The sequence below is a fragment of the Fistularia commersonii genome, chromosome 12, assembly GCF_037954325.1.
Source record: "Fistularia commersonii isolate RoL2024-O1a breed Wild chromosome 12, RoL_Fcom_v1.0, whole genome shotgun sequence".
NCBI lineage: Eukaryota > Metazoa > Chordata > Actinopteri > Syngnathiformes > Fistulariidae > Fistularia > Fistularia commersonii.
The window spans coordinates 10,059,051-10,081,268 of NC_141295.1; the positions used below are offsets into that span (position 1 = coordinate 10,059,051).

Below are 22,218 nucleotides of genomic sequence, written 5' to 3' on the forward strand. Positions count from 1 at the left end.
GACCACGAGGAAGGGGGAAGGAGTTAGTGAGGCTTTTCATAGAACCTTCACTCTGTGGGAGTCAAACGGAGGAAAGTGAACTTGTAAGTTCTGAGAGGTTATAATCCATTCGGGATTATGCACTATGGAAAAAAAATGGGGAAAGGAATGTATCTCACAGTGGGTAACGCGTGTTTTCGTCACGGGAGAAGAATCCTGGAGTCTGTTGGAGCTATCGTGGCGATATCATTTTTTTTTTTTTGAATGTTCAATGCGTTGAACCTACGTTTGGAAATAAAATGTTAAAAAAGACGACTCATAAAGGGCAAATGTCAAAAATGTAGTCATGCGCGTGCGTCGAAAGTCCTCGCCCAAGTGTGTGCGCATGACGCTGTTGTGTGCGGCTCCAAGGGAGGGCGAATGGATGGACCTTAAAGCCATTATAAATGACATTTACCGTGAAAGGTCACACTTTCTGCTCCGCCACAGCCCCAATAATGGCTGCTAATTTCATTGGCTGACTGGACAGTGATCACCTCTCACACAAGGAATGGAGAGAGAGAGAAAGAGAGAGAAGGAAGAGCGAGAAAAAGACTCAGAGTGGAAGATATTAGGAGTGTCAGGAGAGAGGAAGAGGGATTGAGGAAGAGCGCAAGAGGTGATTGATTTGATGTTGCCCTCTGTGGCACTGTTCAGGCGAGACACCATCTGATAACCCCCCCTTTAATAAAGGGATACATGCGTCTTTTCCTCTCCCATCCTTGTATATCCCGCGTCTCCATCCACTCGTCCTCCCCCTCGAGTCATGCTACGTCTCTACATCGCCACGTTCTCATAGCGGCGTCGGAATATTGCGGCCACACGCGTTCAACGGGTCGAAAACGAAACCCCAAATGTCCCCGATGTGCGTTTTATAATAAAATGCGGGCCTGCGTGATAAGATTTCCATACAGACTGTGGGCTAGTACTACAACAAAAACAACAAATCCAAATTTTTTCCAGGGAAGAGGAGGGGCATCCAGGTTTGACGAGCAGCCTTACCAGAGCTAATCCATGACAAAGACAACTTAACGTGCCTTGAAGTTGAAAGCGATAACAAAACAAACAAAAAAAGGCAAATGGAGATTAAAAACAGAACACAGAAAGGAGCGTGATCGCGACGATCGGGTGAATGATAATGAAATGTGACATCTGAGGGGACAGATTTAAATCTACCCAGCCTTGGAAATGCTAAGAAAAAGGCAACAAAAAGAGGGAAAAAAAAAAAAATCAGATTCCGAAACGTCCCCTGATTTCAGTCTTCGCTCCGGCCTGTTGATTGCGCTCCTCCGACAACAGATCAGCCCGCTTTTTTTTCTTTATATCTGAAATGCTTCCTGCTTAAAATCCCCGGTGGACACCATTTAAACCCTAAAACAAATCAAGAAAGCCATTTTGTAATTTAAATCAAAAATTCAAAGCCCTGCCCCAGTAAGGCATTTAGCTTCCAGCCGCAGCACATTGTTTCAATGAGACTGAGCCTTTCGAAGGGAGCTGCACCGTAATAAGAAATAACACAACCCTGATTAGTTAGCTAAGCAGACAGAGATTCAGAGTACGCTGTAAATTAAGTCTTTTTCACCAACATCCTCTGAGGCTGATATAAGTAATAATGACATAACAGAGGGGTGGGGGGGGCGGGGTTCATTGAGGGTGGAATGATGTCAGACAAAAGCAAAATGTGTTTCACGGCACAGGGAAACGATGCGAGATGACGAATATTAAATTTGAGGGGGCTTTTAACTTTACACCCCCCCCCCTTCCACCACCCTCTCGATGAGTGTCAGGATGACGGTTCAGGAAAAATGTGGCGCCGTAGCCAGGAGCTGACATTAAAATCACTCACATTAGCCCATAGTCATCGAAAACGTAACGAAATCCAAAGCTCTTTAAAGACTCGTTATATCTCTTTTTATTTTAATCTGTGCAAAAACGACTTATGGTAACCGTTGCGATTTGATGTTTCACAGAAGGCGGGCGGAGGGAGGGCCACGTGCTGGACGATTATTGACTTTCTGCTGCCTTTGCTGGTTGCTGGGAAACTGCGTCTTCGAGAAATTGTATCATTCCTAACCCTTTTAAAAAAAAATGTTGAAAAAGCCCACTTGCTTTTATAGCTATATTTTATTTTTTTTCTCTGTAAAATAATGTTTAAATGAGTTTAGAGTCCTGCTAAGATCTGTGGTGGCATGTGGTTTTGAGGTTTTCTTTGTGCTAGGCTAATGTAAATGGCTGCTGAATATAGCCCCCCATTTAATGGTCAGAACAAAGCGGTATTTTATTTATCGTCAGTGTGTTGGCAACATTGCAAAGAGCGTGTCATTAGAATTCCGTGCACGAAGACTCACGCACAAACTGACGTATCAGGGTGGTACTCACTTGATATTGTCCAGGCACCCGGAGTCTGGTTTGAGAATGGCCGTGTGATGGAACATCTTGTACAGAGCGATACCGAGGAAGATAACGTTCAGCTGAAAAAACACACACAACCATGTCGAATTTAAAATTCTGTAGCATTACAGCAATTCACTAACATCCGGCTCATATCATTGAATTATGACAAAATAATCATTTCAGCGATGAGAATTTTCACGGGCGCTGGGTGCCACTTTTTTGGGTAAAATCAAATTCTCGGGGACACAGTCTTTTCCCGTTGTCCCGTGAGTACATAAGGTGTTTTTTTTTTTTTAATAATGGCAGCCTGCGCTGCGGTACTGCTCTGCTGCTGTGTGGCGTGTCACAATTGACGCTGAATCATAAAAGAGAAGTCCCCCCGGTGCGGCTCCTGGCCTGGGTTGGATCGAAACAAGCAAAATAGTCAATAGCGAAAAGCCCACCTGACATTTCCCGACGGAGTAAAGAGCACAGGAGTACATTTTGACATTCATCTAATTGGGAACCAGTCCCAACGCTAGCATTCTCTCATTTTATCATGATTATGATTTGGGCTTTTTTAATTACGTCCGCCTCGTAGTCTATTTTTGTCACCGCGAATGCGTTAGCGTATTTTTTTTCTCCCCTCGAAGGTGTTTGCCGAAAAGAATACACTCATTTTGGAGAACGACAACAACACAGCTTGATGAAAGGATTTGTCGAGGACTGGGAATATTTTCACACAGAGATCGTTTGCAATCTGATGCCCCCTTAACTGTAATTACGCAGCACCCAATATAAGATTTCCCGGTCGGGAAGTAATTCGGTATATTATTGAACACATCAACAAATAACTGCTTGAGTGAGCTCTTGTCACAATCTGCATCGTTTACGGCAGTCCTCCCAGAGGCTTCCAGGTTACCTGAAGATTTGCCCTCTTGGGAGCGGTGGGAAATTGTGGGAAATTACAAACTTGACATGCAGCACCCCTTCCAATTTGCACATTTGCAATATGCAACAAACATGTGGCTACTAGTCTACGCTTCACCTTTATGACTAAAGCTTTAAAAATTGCATGTCTGCAGGTGTCTCTTACCATAATGATGAGAGTAGCCGGGCCTATGAAGCTCCAGATGAAGTATGTGTCTAATCTTAACCAGCATCTAAAGAGTAGAGAGGAACATCAGAGTGGGTAGCAAGGAATTGACCGTCCAAAACATGGGCATCTATGCATCCCTGTACGTTCAGAAATACAGGATTTTTTGCACATGGCATATAATGTAATGGCAACAGAGAGAGGACAAGGAAACGGAGATGGACAATCGCATCAAATACAGTTGCATCTCAATCGCACAATGCGCAGCAGATGCGAAAACACAATTAAACTTGATTTCCGCAACTCCGACACATATATCGAAACCCCCGCCTCGATAAATGCTACGTGAATGAGTCCTTTTGATTAAGCTCCCACACCGTACGACTCCTAGTAATGCCGACGGACAAAAAAAGGGCAAACACTCACGTGGGAGACCCCTTTTAGCTTTACTCTGTCCTTGCGACACAAACATCCTCACAGGAAAAGAAGGCCCACCTGCATTAGCTTTCTGACCACAAGGACAACATTGGCACAAACTCCGCCGCATGCTAAATTAATCCCACCTAAACATCTTTAATTATCAAATGCGTGCGAGCGAGAGGAGCTGAAACGCACACACATGCGCGGAGAGTTGGCCTCGGCTCAGGGTAGAGCATGCAGATCACAGAAAAAAAAAAAAAAAAAGAAAGGTGCAGAGAAATACTGCTGGAACAAAATGACCAACTGATTCATGACCAGCTGCTTTTCAATTATTAATCTTCCAATTTCCCCCAGTGTTTGACGGCCCTCCATTACGGATCCCTGACTGTGTCACAGTATCTTCCGTGTAGGCGACTTCGCTAAGTCAGATGTGCGTTCATTACGGCCGCCAGACTCAGTGCCACCGGCCAAAGTCGTGAGAAACCGGGGGTGGTATGTCAATAGCTGAGGTAAAGCCACAGGGGAGGCAGATGATATTTTCAGAGGGTTCCTCTCAATGCGTTATGTCAGAAAATGATAATCAGTGCCATTTTCCAGGCAGCATGATAAATGAGCCCTATAAGTCACTCTCTGATTTAAATGAAAGGCACTCGGAAAATAACCGCCGTGGTTTATTTTCAAATCCGTCAGGTTTGACGGTTCAGATTTCTTTTTTTGGGGGTGAAATGTTACTTTAAACGTTGCTCATCAAATTAACGTTTTCACGGCTGGCTTTTTTTTTTTTTTTCCTTTTCCGCATGATCTTTCGCAAATTGTTGCGGTTTGTGTTCTGGTCCTTTTTATTCGGTTTCAAACATTTTGATTATGACCCCGAAATGAAAATATTAAGGATATTCACACAAATATTTGTGCGGTTTGATATCAATCCCGCGCTGGGTCCAACACCCAAGAGGTCATGTGTAGTTTATTGAAATCCTGCCTGAACTACATAAAGATCCAGAGCGTGAGCAACTGAATCATTGAACAGTCCTATAATGTGCTGTCATTGTGCCCGTTCTATACGGACACAAAATAGGGAGAGAAGACTTAACATGTTTGAATTTATGATGTTTTAAAATGAAGCGGCGATAACATTAATGTTGTCCCACGTCCTTATCATTTCGAACAGTTATGGACTAGAGGACATGCCGTTGGCATACAAAGTGCACCATAAATGTCATATGCACATTATGCATGTAATATTAATACGGTTCGAATGAGTAAAAGGTGGAGCCTCTTCAAAGTCCTAGTGTGAATTGACTAGACTGGTCACACATATGGAAATCTTTATTCACTTTTGTTTATTTGTCATTATTATGCACATAGGAATGCAGAGCTGGCTGCCTTTTTTCTCGAGTTTACCCACTGACCCGGGTTTGGCAAGCCGAGCTTTGCATGAATACCGTAAAGCGTGTTTTTAATATATGGTTAATGCAGACCTGGGTATTTTATGGCCCGCAAGCTACATCCGGCCCGTTTTGCTTTTTTAACCGGCCTTTTTTTTTTTAATATTTTGATGAGCATTTTCAATCCATATTGAATTTAGAAACTTCTTATTTTTTCCTTTCGTTTAATTTTGTATGGATGATTACAGACAAATTCATGTCGGTACTTTTATATGATCATTCATGATTTTAAAGTCCAAATAAAAAGCCAAAAAATTTTAACTGCAATTTTCATTTTGTTCAATTTACATAGTACCTGGTTGTCCCACGCTTAAAAATTAAACAAGAAATGTGGCCCGCCAGCCAAAACAATTGCCTACCCCTGGTTTCATGTATACCCTTGATCCCTCAGGGGAGACAGGATTTTTTTTTAAACATACATGCAGCCGGGATATGCGTTAACCCCCGACACTATATATAACATCTCTCCCTCCTGCATGCCTTTAGCCTCACGCTCTCACATTTAAACCACCGGCTCCCTCACTAAATCTGCTCCAGCATGCGCCCAAGCTCTCAATCCACACCTGTTAAATCCTTTCACATTCACACATTGTCACTGCTGCCTTCATGCAGGCACTCTGCAGTGCATCCTTCCCAGCCTGTTGCCTTATTTCCCTCCCCCCCCCCTTCCCCATCCTTCCTGGTGTCCCCCCCAGTAACCTCTCTGTATTGACTCCTCAGTAGTGCCACAGCTTGCGCAGTCCAATGTGACAGACGCGGCCAACATGACAGCAGGCACTCCAGTCTAACTCCATTCCTCCCTCACCCTATCATTCATCCTTCATTCACACTGTGCTTTCTTCACCATCCGTCTGTCCTTACACTCGGTCTGTGCCATAGCTCCTGTAGTCCACAGCAGCGGAGACGGCCACTATGACAGCAGGCACTCCGTATCCTGCCAAGTAGAAGTACTTAGTCCTGGAGTGTTCGCTCTCAAACACCTCTACCAGCATGATGTAGAGCTGCACCCCTTCCAGGAACATCCAGGTAAAGGCTGCCAAGAAGAAGAAGTGGAGCAGGGCTGCGAAAACCGCACAGGCGATCTGGTGGGGGGGGGAAATAAAGAGGATTTCAAACAGTAGCACAGAAATGCCGCGGACATAATGATTCTGATTAATTCAGTCTTTGGAAAGTGACAGCCGAAAGCTATAAAAGTGCACAATCGAAGATTTTTTTGTATCGCAGCAGATACGACAAAGAACAAGATCTCAAAATCCCTTCATAAAATAAAAGGACCTGAGCCTCTATTGGTCTTTTACTCCTTGTTTTTCTCATCAGAAAACATCAAAGAAGATAATAACAAGTCTGTAATGCAGCTTTCGCTATTTGACCGAAATAAAGACCAAAGCAGTAAAGCAATTTTTAGAGGTTCTGAGAAATACAATGGGGAACTGTTGAGAAGGTAGATTGATTCACCCATTGAAAATACAATATTTACACAGTAAGTGTCATACAGGAACAGAATAAGCAAAAATACTTGCCATAATGAGATGCTAATTTGGCATAAAACTGTCACAGAACACACACAATTGACTCATTTTAGAATTTCGAATAAAGCCTGCAGTAGAATTCCGTGTATGCCGATAATGGTAACAGAATGGTTGAAAGAAACGTTATTTTCATGCTATTTGTGAAGCCGGAGCACAAATAATGCAACAAGATTACAGAGAATTTAAAGTGAAGTGAGAGTTTCGGCATTGTTATTTATGCAGGAAATTATTTGACAGTAGCAGCAGTTGTATTCCTCTTGCAAGAGAGCCACTGCAGTAAAGGAGGGATGGCTACATTGTATGGAGGAAAGCTGCTATACCTGATTCAACTTCGAGTCACAGTCAAAATAAAGGGTAATTGATGACATTGTTAAACAGTCAAAACATTAATTGAAAGCAAAAAAAAAATTTTTTTTGCTTGCAAAAAATTTTTAAGCACACAACAAGGAATGTTTATGTCTTAAATTTGAAGCCTCTTTTCATTACAAGGCAACAATATAACAAATACCTTGCTGGTCTTGGAAAAATTACTAAGAAATTAATAAAGATAAAAAATAATAATAATAATGAAAAATAAAGAACAACACACAAAAAACTAGGAGGAGAGTTTAGTAAATAGGGCTTGAGACAACAGCACTTTCCAAATCTAACCAGTGACTATATCCTGAATTTGAATGCAATAATAAATTAAAATTCCTGTGTAGTGGGTCCTTAATTACGAAAAAGAATGTTGAAGAGGGACTCAATACAATACTTGGAAAACCATTAAAAGAAGCTTATAACATAGCAGAGGGCAAAGAATTAACACTTGCAAAGTGAAAGAGTGTTCGAAATTAACACGATGACAAATTTTGAGGCAATGAAATGGGAAAAAAGGTATGCAAAAAAAAAAAAAAAAAGAATTACGTGTGAGATTTGGCACGTAATGTTAGTGGCAGCGTTCAATCTAAACAGTTGCTAAATTGCTGAATGGAAAATCTAAAAGTAGGAATTTTTACGATGAAAGGGTTTGCAGAGAGAGACAATTACCTAATGTCTGGGAGACAATGAGTTTAGGGAACAAGGGAGTCGCTCATTTCCATTTCTAATGATCACACATTGTAGCGTACACACGGAAGTGCGCGTGCACATACAAACGCACACACACACATTAAAAAAGGGGGGGGCTGCTTATGCGAAGTCATTTTGTTATCCTGATGGAATTACTGGCTTAAATAGCTACAAGCTAAGTGACACTGAAGATGTTAATGGAGGTCGAAAATAGTCAAAGGTAATTAACAAGAGAATGGAACACACAAATAAGACGGCGCGCCCGCAGACACACACGCATGCATGAAACAAAACACGGTCCTTCCTTCACACACACACAAACACACGCACACACACAAATATATGTAAAAAAAAACAGAAAGTAAAAGAGAAATACACAAGCTTTAATGCCAAAGCATTGTGTGACCCAGTGAAGGAGGTTTTCTTAATGAATACCGAATGAGATGCGAAGGCTTCTCGAATACTATGGGAGAGATAAACGGTAAAGCCATGAGCGGGTCTCGCTTTAACAAGACCACATAATGTAAAGACTTAAAGTGACGAGAAACGTAGAAATCGGAGGCCACCCATCACTTGAGAGGTTTACAGGGCCAGGGAAATGTCTAACCTATAGTGCGGCATCACATCTTCAAACTGTTGCCAATCTGTTTTTTTTCCTGACTCCTGACCTTGCCCAGAGGAATTAAAGATCAATGACTCATCTCAGAATCTGTTCCATCATTTATTTATTATTTATATAGAACAAATCTATCAATGCTATAAGCACGGATCCATCGAGACCTTGGACGTTAATGGTACTTGCGAGGTGCTGACATGACTTTCTTGTGTCAAGTCTGTTTTACATATAAAAAGCACGGACGCTAGGGAAGTGTCACGCATTTTGGTATTTGACGGCCGATAATGTTCTCCCGCATCTCATTCTCAATAACGCTGCAAGTCAATTGGATTGTTTTGTAAAAAAAAAAAAAAATCTTTGTTAGTGATTGTGATACTCTTTTACCCTGTTGAAAAAGAGACATTTCTGAAAATGTGGATTCAGCCGGGCGGACACTGCATTAGCCTCGCAGTTAAAATCATAATGACTGCATAATGAATGGCTGTTCAATCGATGATTAGTAGTGCCCACTTCAGTCAATCGGTTTACCTCTCTGGGAGAGCCGTGGCTGAGATAAGCCGAGGGCCACGAGAGTCTCCATCATCAGTGGAGGGCCGCAACTGCGCCATATTCATGGGTAATTTTTACTTGAGCGCTTTATTGAATTTAAAAGCGAGTGACATTGAATAAACTTAACTGATTCTTCTCCTTTGCGGTAAAAATCAAACATAATAGGGGAAAAAAAAATAATTCGAATAAGCTAAGGCAACACTTTTTTACTCTAGTGCTGAATTGTTGAGATATTGCCTTAAAAATATATGTATTAAGTTATGTAGCGCTACGCCATAGTATGTGCCAATGCGTGTCCAAGGGTGGGAATTAACAAAAAACGCGGATGACATTTTTTTTCGAATATGTAAATATGTGACCTACGGGGAAGTCTCTCGAGAACGTGCAATTTGACAGGTTAAAATTTCATGTCAAACATTTTAAGGTCGTGGGAGCCGAACATGATTTTTCCGAGAAGTATTTGTGCATCGGTTTTTGGACCGCGCCACGAGAGCCCTTTCATTTAAGAAAATAAATAAATAAGCTTGTGTTTGCACGAATATGACTGAGCCTTTTCTTGGACCGTCCTGATTATCAGATGAGACTTTCATGATTGTAATTGTAGCATCTGAAACAAGGGGTGGGGGGGGCAAGTCTACGGGCAATTGAAACCATGGAGACACACACACACACACACACACACACATATGCACACACACTATTAGTCTCTCTCTCTCTCGTTTTGCCGCCTCTCTTACATTCATCATCCAACACAGAGACACGCCGAGTTGGGAAGCAGGAGAGACCGTATTAAAAGAGCAGAGCGACTCGGTGAGAGCCTTGAATTAACGGGGAAATGCATGCTGAGACCATATTCGCATTGATAAATCCGCCGAACCACAGTTCAGCGAGCCTTGAGGTGGGAATGATTATAAAAAGCAAAGTAAGGAAAGAGACGCAGAGCATTAGCATAGGCTTAGTGAATGATAGATATACACTCCTCTCTAATAATCTTTTTCTTTTTTTGTGGAATGAGCCTCTTTCTACTATATTCATGTGTCATAAATCAGTAACAGTAGTCTTTTCCACCTTTCATTTGAAATGGTTATATTAATAGAGGAATATGCAGCCATATGCAAGAAAATCATACTTTTCAAGTACTTGAGTAAGGGCTTTATAAACAGTCAAAAAAATATATTTTACATATCCTGCCTTGGATTACAGTGCAGCTTTTTATCCATTCATAAAAACTCCAATTACGTGGGGTTGACAGCTGCCAAGCAACGAGCCGGCCTACGAACTTACTCCTGGCAACAAGGTAGCAAACATTTCCTTTCCCAGAAATTATACCGGTCAGTTAATAGGTTTAAAATAATAAAAAAAATAATAATAATAATAATAAAAAAAATAATATATATAATATATATATATATAATATATATATAATATATATATATAAAAAATAAAAAACAACACAGAGTGGCAGCCTGTGTGTGAATTGTGTATATAAATATATATATTTATGTAATTATATATTTTTTCATACTGGGCATCAATTTTTTTCTTACCGGCTGATCCGCCCTGTTGATTCCGACCAGGAACAGTGACTCAGCAATGAAAAGGCTGATGCAGAGGTTTTTGTGAATTGTGTTGCGGTCGCTCTGCAGTCCACGGAAGAAGCAAAAGGTGAAGATGCAGATGAGGAGGCAGACCAGAGATAGCAGGATCCCCACCCACGTGATCACGTCTAAGAGCAGGTCGTGCATGCTGTCCGCTTTCTGCGAGAGAGCGAAGGAGGTTCGGGGGGGAAGGGAGGGGAGAATGGAGGTTGCACTTAATAGGATTTGCAGCCGCTGAAAACACAGGATCAACCTTCACCGCCTTCGCTGACTGATGTGAGTCTGGCTGTGTGGTGGCGATGGATTCAGGGCCACGTTGTTACACTGCGTTGCACAGGTGTGCTGACTCTATCCATCAGTGTCCTGCAACCTGGCAGGCAGAGCAATGTTCAACATAGCAGCGCTATGATAGATCTACTGCTCAAAACCCTCAAACTACATTCACGCGGGGCTGCCAACCTTGCAGTGAAAATGACCCCTTTAGAACACGCATCCTCGAGTCAGGCAGGAAGGGGGAAAAATGGGTCTTGTAATATATCGACATACGAGATCCTCTTTGTGAAAAAAAAAAAACAAACAAAATAAACAAGCTGGTGTTAACGCCACAAATGAGGTCGACAAAATGTGCTTATCCCACACGCAGAAGAACAATAGCCCTTTTTTTTATCTCCTACACACCCTGACTCATGATATCAAAACAAATAAGACTCTTTCATATCTGATGAATAGATAGGGACGGCGCGGCGGTAAGCGCCTCCGCCCCGCGGCGAGATGGTCTCGGGTTCAATTCCGACAGGGGGGGTTTTTAGGTTGGAGTTTGCATGTTCCTTCCAAGGTCAAAAATATGTAGCAGGCTCATTTGAGACCCTAAATTTCCCTGATATGTGAATGACAGAGTGCATGAGTGTTTGTCTGCATATGATGAGGGAGTGTATTTGTTTGTATGAATGTATAGCTGTTGTTTGTCTCTATATGATGCATAAATAAAAAGGATGAATAGTTTGTCTCAATATGGTGTATGGATGAGAGAGTTAATGATTTTTTTTTGTCTTTATATGACGTGCGAATGAGTGAATGAGGGTGTGATTGGTTGCGACCTGCATGTTCTCACCCCCAAGCCTGCGTCAGACACCGACACATTAGGCAGCCCTTTCACATCATTTTTTATCGAACCATGAGAAGCTTCTATTTTCCGGTTAAGTGGAGTAACGTGATTTTTCATTAACAACAGAAATAAGTGGAAAATACTAAACCCGCTTTTAATTACATTAGGCTTAGATACGGATGCAGATGATGTAGACATGACGCTACAGGTGCATGGAAAATGACAAGAAAAGGATGTCTAATGCGTTGGTAAGTGTCGCTAAAGGAACCTTCATCATCCATCAGGCTGTTCGACATGGGAATGTGTTCATGTGACATGTCAATGAGGGAGTTAATAGCTATGTCTCTATATGGTGTATGAATAAATGAATGAATTAATTAATTAACAATTTTTTTGTCTCTTTATGTGGCCCTGATGGCTGGCGACCAGTTCAGACTAACTCTTCCTTGAGCCCAATGACAGCTGAGATTGGCTAAAACTCCCCCTCTACCCAGACTGCAGGATGAGCAGTACAGATAATAAAAGACCGAATGAATGAATAAAAGAGTATCCATAGCTTCTATTTCTGATCTATGTTTCTTCAGATGACTAAAAACTTGCCCCTCTCTTTCTTGACTATATCAGTAGAACTGATTGTTTTCTTGTGCTGGACTAAATCGTTTCGCATGACAAGTTCTTTGCAAAATTCCACCTCCTAATTCGAAAACATTAAGTGCTGCAAACGCCATTTCCTTCTTCCTTTTTCTGTACGTATCATCACAAGATCGCTGGATAGTCTCTGTTTCGCTACTTGCTAATCAAATAAGAAACATCCGACCCTGTGATCACATGTTGCTTGCTGGCAAGGCAATCGACAACCTACCTTCACCTCCACGTGGGCCATAAGGACTGCGAAGCTGGTGAGGTGCGTGCACGAGCAGCTGGTGTGCGTACGATTGGTGGCCAGCAGACGACAGTCCTGAGTGGACCAGAACCCGGTCATGGTGCGTTTGGAGTAGCTCCAGAATGAACAGTTGGGATTGAAGTTCTCCTCCGAATACTAAGGTAGAAGGGAAGTCGAGAAAAAAAATAAAAACATCAGAGGAAGAAGAAAATTAAACATTTAAAGACAAGAATAAAGGAGTAGAGGGTAAACCAAGAAAAGATATTTCATAATAGGGGAAAAAAGAAAAAAAAAAACTACAAAAAAAAGTGGATAAAAGGGTTTCGGGGGGGGGAGGAAAAAAAAATACACAAAGAGGTAGTCAAACACACATGACAAACGAACAAACAGAAGGGACAGAATGTGAGAGTGCAGCAACAAATAAACATGGAGCCGTGGCAGGAGGTGACGCCACCATGTCTGTGCTTGTGTGAGATTGGGAGTGTAGGAGCTGCTTGTGTTGTGTAAACTGAGGAATCTGTGTGTGTATGTGAATGTGTGTGCGTGTGTGTGTGAGTGCGTGTGCGTGTTTGTGAAGTTACCCTTCAAATGAGCAAGTGAAACACCAAAGATATGTTGTGATGCCAAAAAGCTGGATCACTAAGTGTGTTGTCTGGTTGAGCGGTGCAAAATCAAAGAGTACAGCCGTTCACCCTCCTGTACTTTAGTGAGCCCATCTAATCTAATCTATTTAATAATTTCCCATTTAAACATTACATTACATTACATTTGGCAGACGCTTTTATCCAAAGCGACTTACAATAGAGGACATAAGAACTGCAAATAACACTTGCAAATACAAGATGCACAGGAAATATACGGAACAGAACATTATGGAAACATTATGAAGACTCCCACACAAAAATGTAAGCTTTTTATGACTTGAGCTTGATATATTTCTATTTGAATAAAAATCATGAATGCATGCGCTATTATACTTTCAACATGTATGTAGCTCTTAACCTTTGCTGATGATAAACATTTAACCCGAGGAGTCACTGATCTCAAAAATGCCTGGCAAGTTCATATATATATATATATATATATATATGTATATATATATATATATATATAAGCCCTTTTTTTTCAGATACTAACTACATAACTAAAACGATTCTATAACTAACTAAGTAAATGATTAGAGTAGGGTGAGAAATACTCAGCACCTTCTAAGTAAGACCTGGATTTCCAGGAGTGAAGTAACATTTTAAATGAAATAACACAGTACTGTTATAATATTCTTTATGTACATGTGATAACGTGCAGTTTGTTATTAATAGACTGTGTGAATGCACACGTCTTACATGTTGCAATGAATTTATATATACCAATCTTACAGCCTGCCGCGGTAGTCTCCCACAAAATCTGCAGGGACGTAGTAAATGTTGATCCTCTGGTTTTTTACTGGCCTTTAAAAAATGTCTGCTCCTTATGACCACACATTTTCCAATAAAGTCTAGTGAAATAATACACCTCGGCATGCACGGTAATATATCCCCTGTATTATCAAACCGTCTATAATACAGTCCCTCTTCCCTGATATGTAAAAAGGACCCAACTAATTTCCCGGAGCCTTACTCACCTGCAGGTGTTTGACAGTGAAGACGACCGGCTCCGACAGGTACACCTTATTGCTCTCTTTGTTAATGGACGCTGTGATGACTGGGGAGTTGACTATAACAGAGTAATTAGGGTAGACCGCTTCGCCGCTCATCCTGACGCTGGCATTCTCCGTGGACAGGTAGGAGCCCAGATTCCTGTACAGGACAAAGGCCATCCTGATCTCACCTGTGGTGGGAATGAGAAGGAGGTAAACGCGACGAATTTGTCAGGAGAAATGACAAAAATGCGTTGCGATTGTGCGAAAACGAAAGACGGGCAATGGGTGGGAATGCTGGCGGTGACAGTGAGACACAGGGTTGTGGGCCTAATGGCAAGACTGAGAAAGGGGTTTTTTTCTCTACCGTTTCTGCCGTGCTGTTTGAGGGTGCTGGCTGACAGCTGGATGGAGTTTCCGTGTAGCTCCGACTGAGGAAATGTCAAATCTGCCAGGTTCTCGTCCGTGCTCAGCCTGGCCACCTCCAGCTCTGAAACACAAATTAACAGAAGTCATCAAATACATTTTTTTTTCTATAATTCAGGTTCCTAGAATAAACTTTGTGATCAACAAAGCATTTTCAGTCTTTCTACATGTGAAAGTTCATTCATTGCATCTATACCGCCTATACACAAGTCAGGGTCTATAGGGGAGACCATCAGTACAACACAGCAACACATACAGACACATACAACCATTCACTCATTCTCACATCACATAGACATATAACCATTTACTCTCACATTCATGTATCACATCAGGACATATAAACATTCCCTCTCTCATTTAAAATTTTTAGAAAGACATATAACCATTCACTTGCTCCTATGCCTAATAGGGACAATTAATCCTTAACATGCCATCTGGAGTCATATGATCATTCACCGTCTCATTCACAACATATTGAGAAATACAACAACTCAGCCTTTCTTTTCACATCATCTATAGAGGACGAGTCACTCTCTCGTTATACATGAAGATTCAAGATTTTCATTGTCATGTATGTTGTGAGAATACGGTGATCCAGACAATGCAATGAAATTCGTACTTAGTACGCTCCCTTCACACCAGGCAATTAGAATAACTGACTGACGATAAGACGAAACAATGCGACAACACACACTAGTATGGGAGACGTCTCGCATAGACATACAACAACAGTTAAATTATTACAATGCAATAATCTACTTAATGCATGTACTAAGTAATGAATTGTAACTAAGAAATACTAACTGTTTTGAATTAATGAGGGGGAGTAAAGTGGCTCTTGTGCAATGCAACTCACTATGTCATAGACACAAAAACATTCACGCTCACATTCATACATCATTTAGAGACATTACAACATTCACTCTCATTCATGCATCATATACAAATATAACCCTTTCATTTACATGTCATATACAGACTTATAAATATCATAACTCTGCCAGGGACCTTCTCACCTAGGGGCGGACAATCCACTGCGCCACGTGCCACCCGACACAATAAAAAAATACCAAAAAAATAAAACCTCACACTCATTATGGTAAAATAAATTGGATTAATATTACTAAAACCCGGGGCAACTTTTATGTGCGGCTGATCGAGACTCGTATTCTGAGAATTTAATTTGGCCATCCGTGTTCGTTAGCAAAATTTTGATTACGGCTGTATAATGCATAAGACAAAGTTTAATTAACAAGTAATTATACCTTCGGTGTATTGTGATATTGCGCTTCTGAGTGATTTGACAGCTTAGACAGCGGTTTGATGGAATAAACGTCTGTTGGATCAAAAAAGAAAAAAAAAAAAAGACACACAAGGACACCCTTGGATGGAAACGAGCAGAGAGGAGGGGATGTGTCGGTAGAAGAGTGGAGGTGGATGAGGAGGTCGGGGTGAAGTGCAGGGAAAAAAACAGCTAAAAACAGAATAAGGTTAGGATTAGGGTGGGTGAGAGAAGGGGACCGGGGGTCACATGGAGAGTAGGGGACGGGGTTGTGTGTTAGATTGGAGGAAGACTGTTCTCGCACAGAATACAAACGGGACAAAAAACACCGAGTGTATCGACGAGCGGAAATGGAGAAAGAACATAGACATAAACACAGACGGAGATTTGCAAATACTGGCGGACCAAAAAAAAAAAGTCTGACAAAACACTTAACTTTTTGTATCAACACCCACACACAAACACAAAAATCAGCATCCATCACACATGTCGGTCGTATGGTGGTGCGATTGGAAACACAATGAGCCTATCTAATTAAAAAACCTTCTCGTCAGGAGCGTCCTCTTTTTAAGAAACAAAAACTTGTTCATTATCATTGTCGCCACGCCCTCGCACACACACACACACACACACACACACGCACACGCATAGACTGGATCCACCGCTCTATCAAATCACTTCATCCGCGTGAGATTGTACTGCAGCGTCACATATCCACTCTAAATTGTGCCCCCGCTGGGGAGGTGGGGTTACAAAGTTCAGCGGGGGGGAAAAAGTAAAAATGGAGCGAGGAGAGAGGGAGGTGAGGACGGATGGATGGAGCGGCAGAGGGATGAGAGGCTGCATCAGGCCGGTTATGAATAAAGGGAAGAGATAATCATGGCGGATCTGCCCACTGGATTAGCTTGGAGGGAAGATTAACAGCACAAAAAGAAGAGGAATGTGCAAACAACATTTCCCACCCGAAAAAAAAAAAAAAAAAAGATTATTTCCTGTTTTAAGTTCTTCAGATACAGCGGTAGCCTACATTTCGACGGGTGTTTACGTAACCGTGTTTGTCGGCTGTTTTATTTATTTATTTTTTCGCCGCAGCGAGAAAGTCTGAAATTATTTAAGGATTAGGATTGAACTGCTGCACTTGCTGTCGTCAGGTCTATTAAAGATGAAATAGATCCGATTGATAAAAAAAAAAAAGAAAAAAAAAATGGGTGCCGAGGCTTAGACGCAAGTCAGCGCACTACTATCGCTAGCCGTGTGAATAACCGATTTCGTTGCTCGGCGAGGTGAAAAGCGAGCTAAAATAACACACTCCGAGCGTCGTCTGACATTCCACCATCGCAACACCCCGAAGCGCACATTCATACATCCTCCCCTCCCACCCCCTTCTTTCTGCGCATCATCTTCAGCCGTGTCTCGTCTCCTGCTCTACTTTTATGATAAGTGAACTTACAATCAGCGCTCGCCGGCTGTGGATGGCGGCGGTATGGGGGGTGGGGGGATTCGAAACATTAAATTTTGAAACGGGTAAACAGGAGATTACTGAAAGGAAACACGAGTGAGTGGCACTCACCCCTCCGGGTGCAGGGGAAATGATGGGTTCCAGATAAACCATAGTCTGAAGGCATAAAAAAGTATAGACGTTCGCGTGTGTGCGCGCGTATGTGTGTGTGTGTGTGTGTGTGTGTGTGTTTTCCGCTTTGTGCTTTGGCCGAGTGATCAGAACGAGAAGGGGATCAGTGAGAGAAGATGAGAAGCGATGACGGAGGGAGAAGAAACAGAGGGAGGAGGAGAGCGGTGTGCACGACGGCATAATAACTAGCTTTGTTCTGCTTTGTCAATTCCGCCTACAAGTGGAGGGAAGAAAACACACAAAAAAAAGGAAAAAATGTCTCTGGCAAACTCATCTCAGATGCCTCAAGGTCAATTTTTTTTTCTCCCTACGTTGGGTTAGCTGAGTGGGGTCCCCGGGGATTTGACCCTTCAAAGCCTCTCGTGCAACATGGCTCTCTTCATCATGACCTCGTCTTTGACAGCCGCACGCCTGCTCTTCATAAAATGGCGAGCGTGTAAAGACATGTAGGCCCTAACCTTGCCCCTACTATACACGCCGCTATGCAGGATCGCAATTTATCTTCTTTTGGTGAAGAAATGTCTTTTTTTTTTTTTCCGATGGAATGGAATTCAAACGCTTTCTTAACGACAAAAAATACGGAGGTACTATTTCGGAGTTACGGCCATTCGGGAGTTCATGGACGGCCTCGAGGGAAATTATTTGTTAGAATCTCCACAAATGAATAGATTTAATAATTGTTTGAGTGTACACGGCGATGGCTCTATGTATTCACGGCGCTTTCGCTGGCTGGGGGGGTTGCACATTCACCCATTCACACACTGATGTACTTGCGATTGGGGGTCCAGTGCCTTTCACATGCAGACCGAAGAGCCTCTTCGACTGACAACAACCCCGTGTCAAATTATTATAAATGGGTGATTTCTCATCTGGTGGAGCAGCGGTTAGCACAATAAGAAGGCTTTCTGTGTGGAGGTGGAGTTTGCAAGGTCTCCCGGTATCTGCATGGGCTCCCATCAGGGTTTTTCAGTTCCCCCCGCACCCCTCGACACACACACACACACTAACACATAATCCAAAAACAGGCAGTTGTTTCATTGAGGATCCTTAATTATCCAGATGTTTGAATGAGAGACAAAAACAACAAAATCCTGCGTCCTCACAAAATGTCATTATGCTTGTTTAATGACAAGAACATTTCTTGTGTTTTTAGTCTTGCGTGAGTAAATGGTTGTGTCTTTTTGATGTGGCTCTGTGATTGACTCATGAATAGTGAACCCCGTCTCTCGCCCAATGACGGCTGAGATAGGCTCACCAGTGCAGGACAGCGGAATACGAACAAACAAATGTTTGCTCATAATCACATATTTCTATCTGTCTCCTTCCAAATCTGCTTTTTCTAGTATGTTTTGCAGCTCTCCATTTTTCATTTGAACAATCTCCACACCGTGTGATACTGGGTGAAATAGAGAGATTTTGTCAGGCCTTCAGGAGCCCAATTTTTGGAAATGGCTGAATTTCAGTCGCTACACACACAGGGGGGTCCATTTTGTCGTCGACATGCCTTTTCCTGATTTCCATCGGAAAACAAAATTACTTCTGTCATGTTATATTGTGCCAGAAATGTAAAAAGGACATGCGATTTGAAACGATGAACTTTAAAATAGGTTACCCGTGTTTGTGAAAGCTTATTTGTTTTCACATTTCTTTCCATAGCACCTATTTTATATGACCTCAGCTATTCATTGACTGAGGATGTGTTTTAGTAAAATAAAATATGTGTACACTTGATATTACCTGCTTATAGATGTACAAGGTGATCTACAAACAGCGAGCGTCAAGGAAGTGCGTCATTCAAAAGAGCAGAGTAAGATATCTCGCCATCCACCTTTATAAATATGTGTGATGAGCCGTTTCCACGGTGGTGTGCAAAACACAAAGAGAACAAAATGCATATAGATTGATTTAGCATGTGCGCTCAATATGCTAAATCTGAGAGTAATTTCGGTAAATGTGACTGTGTTTGAAAGCGAGGTGCTAATTGGCCTCCTCTTTGTGCCGTGGAGTGCAGAGGAGCCAAAGGCACAAGGACACTCAGAGGGAGAGAACACTTTTCTATAGTCCTGTGTTTTATCACTATGTGATTATTCCTTTGTTTCAGTTGTCTTCTTTTTTTTCGTTGATTCCCCCAAAAAGTTAAGACTTTCTCGTTAATATGCTATTATTGTATGGTCTTTATTTATTGATTTATTTATTTATTTATTTTTTTTCTTTATTTATTTTTCTGTGTATTTTTCAATGTATTTTTTTTGGTTATTTTTTCATTCATTTATTTGTTACAGGCAAAAAGAATTCGGGAATGGAATTTTCCGATTCCAGTCCAAAACGCTCTGTGGCAATAAACTATGCAAAACCACGCATTTGGATCTCACCATCTGTACTATATTTGCACCAGTTGTCATCGAAGCAATTGTTTTTACCTGATCCCCGGAGAAGCTTGCACCAGACATCGTGCAGTGAGTCGGACTGAAAGTGCAAATTAGCTTTCGCTTCATCTTGACTTAGCAAAAGGAGTTCCGAGTGCAAAGAATGAATAAAGCTGACGCAACATGGATCAGAATATTTCATTTCCATTTTCCATTGAGTTGATTTTGGCTTAATCAATATCAAATATAAGGGGTTTGAGTCCTCGTGTATGAGACACCGAGAGGAGAAAAGACAAACTGGATACTTCACTACACACGCTGTAATTTACAAAAGCCTGAAAGTAATATATGTGATTCAGCCTGCATTTGAAAGATGATTGGTTTGAAGGGAATGCGCTAATCACGCCGCCTTGTGCACAGATGGCTGCCGTGATCGTGAAGGAGACACAGGCGCGCCGAAAGAATCCCAGCCTACTTCTAAATGTTTACAATATGCGACTCATCGGTTCACCGTTCGCTCCTCTTAAATATGAAATCAAACATTATTCATTACACTGTGTAAACAATTTAAATGAATAATTATTTCCAGATTGTAAGCGTTCATCTCTGTTGTACCTGTGATTAGAACCAGGATGTGGTATGTGATTGCAGGTAAAGCGTCAAAATGAGGAAACAATGAAGGAAATCATTCTATTCGCAGAAACTCTGACTTCAGGAATTCTGGTTTCTATTTAGCATAACACGGCGCCCTCCGTGGCAGACTTGTTTGCTCGCTCCGCAGTTGCGTGCTGGCCGAATGCACTGCGAACAGCAAAACAAGAATTTGATTGTACAGGCAAACACGTTGAATCTTTAAATCTTGAATGTTGAATCTATTTTTTCTCTTTCCTCCAATGGCCAAAATTCATTACAAAACACAAACCCCTCGTGAAACACTGCCAGCGTACTTGCGCCTGTTGCAAATTAAACCAAGTCAATTGCACTGGCCGATCCCCACATACAATGACTTAAGTGGGCACACACATTTTTTGTTCTCGCAACGTTACATTTCAGTAAATAAATTTCTTGGTTTGGAGTTTGAGTTGCGGTTTGTGTGTCACGAAAGCTTAATCTCCAGAGGACAGGGTGTAGAGAAGTCTTTTCAATAGACAGACTCAAACATCGTGTTCTGATTATGAGGGATTCTTTCAACATACAGTCGTGCAAATAAAACTTTTTTTTTTTTAATAAGCCACGTTTTCAAACATTTTGATGTCACTTTTTGAGTTTCTTTGCTTTCTCTGTGTTGAAGCTTTCCAATCTCTATGTCCCCACACTAGACCCTTTTTCCACTGTAGAAACTTTTTGTAGTCCCTAAAACTTTTTTCTGGAAGTAGGCCTTTTTCATGCATTTGGACCTCAGTTCAAAGAATGTTTTTTTTTTTTTTTTACCACTTTATCATTTTTGTTGTTTTCATTGTTCTTTTGAATCAATATTCTGCGTATATGTTTCTGTCTATGCGGTGTCCTTCAGTGTTGAGTAATGCTGGGCTAGTACCTCACGATTTTCGCAGTTGCAGACTAAAAGAGTCTTACTGGAGTCTTGCTCAGTTGCAGGAAGCTCCCGTCATCTCATTCATTAAGAGTGAGATTGTAATCTTATAGTCTTAAAGCGTCCGTAGATCAGTCTTAGACTTATGACAATATCAAACAAGTTTGATAATATCGCAAGTCTTTCAGTCTATACGGCAACAAAACACAATCAACAACCAGTGGAGCGCCAACAAAAATGGAAAAAGTAATCTGGTGGTATTGGGGGAAGAGACAGTATTTCTTTGCGGCGTGGATGAACGTTAACAGCGAAGAACGTCACGATCAGGATGGACCGTCCAGAAAGACGAGCGAATGGTGAAGCTGGGGACAGAACAGCCTCGCTTCTACGATATCAGCTCTACCACATATCGCAACTGAGTGGAAAATGAAAAGCAATGGCTTGAAATACACAAAAACATTGAAAAAAAAAAAAAATCGCGAAAAGAATCTAGCTGAAGTTTTCTATGATTCTTATTCATAACTTTTCCAAGTCTTTAGATGTAAGATACACGGTCTAAGTCTAATCTAAACTAGGCTGAGATTTAAAACTCTAAAAACCAGTGTTTCGATGGTGAGCTGGTGTGAGATGATAGTTGATAGTAGATGTAGTAGTTGATAGAG

General features: G+C 41.5%; 1 protein-coding gene across 10 annotated transcripts in view; it reads right to left on the minus strand.

The window, feature by feature from the left end:
- The window catches only part of adgrl3.1 (adhesion G protein-coupled receptor L3.1), a 135,570-nt gene that overhangs the window by 11,775 nt on the left and 101,577 nt on the right, over positions 1–22,218 (minus strand). For all 10 annotated transcript variants that reach the window (XM_086156968.1, XM_086156959.1, XM_086156966.1 and 7 more), the window contains 7 exons: positions 14,686–14,808; positions 14,304–14,509; positions 12,662–12,838; positions 10,644–10,853; positions 6,214–6,434; positions 3,488–3,554; positions 2,398–2,489 (listed from right to left, as the gene is read on the minus strand). In XM_086156968.1, the coding sequence (XP_086013094.1) occupies positions 2,398–2,489; positions 3,488–3,554; positions 6,214–6,434; positions 10,644–10,853; positions 12,662–12,838; positions 14,304–14,509; positions 14,686–14,808 (1,096 nt within the window). The remainder of the gene's footprint in view (positions 1–2,397; positions 2,490–3,487; positions 3,555–6,213; positions 6,435–10,643; positions 10,854–12,661; positions 12,839–14,303; positions 14,510–14,685; positions 14,809–22,218) is intronic.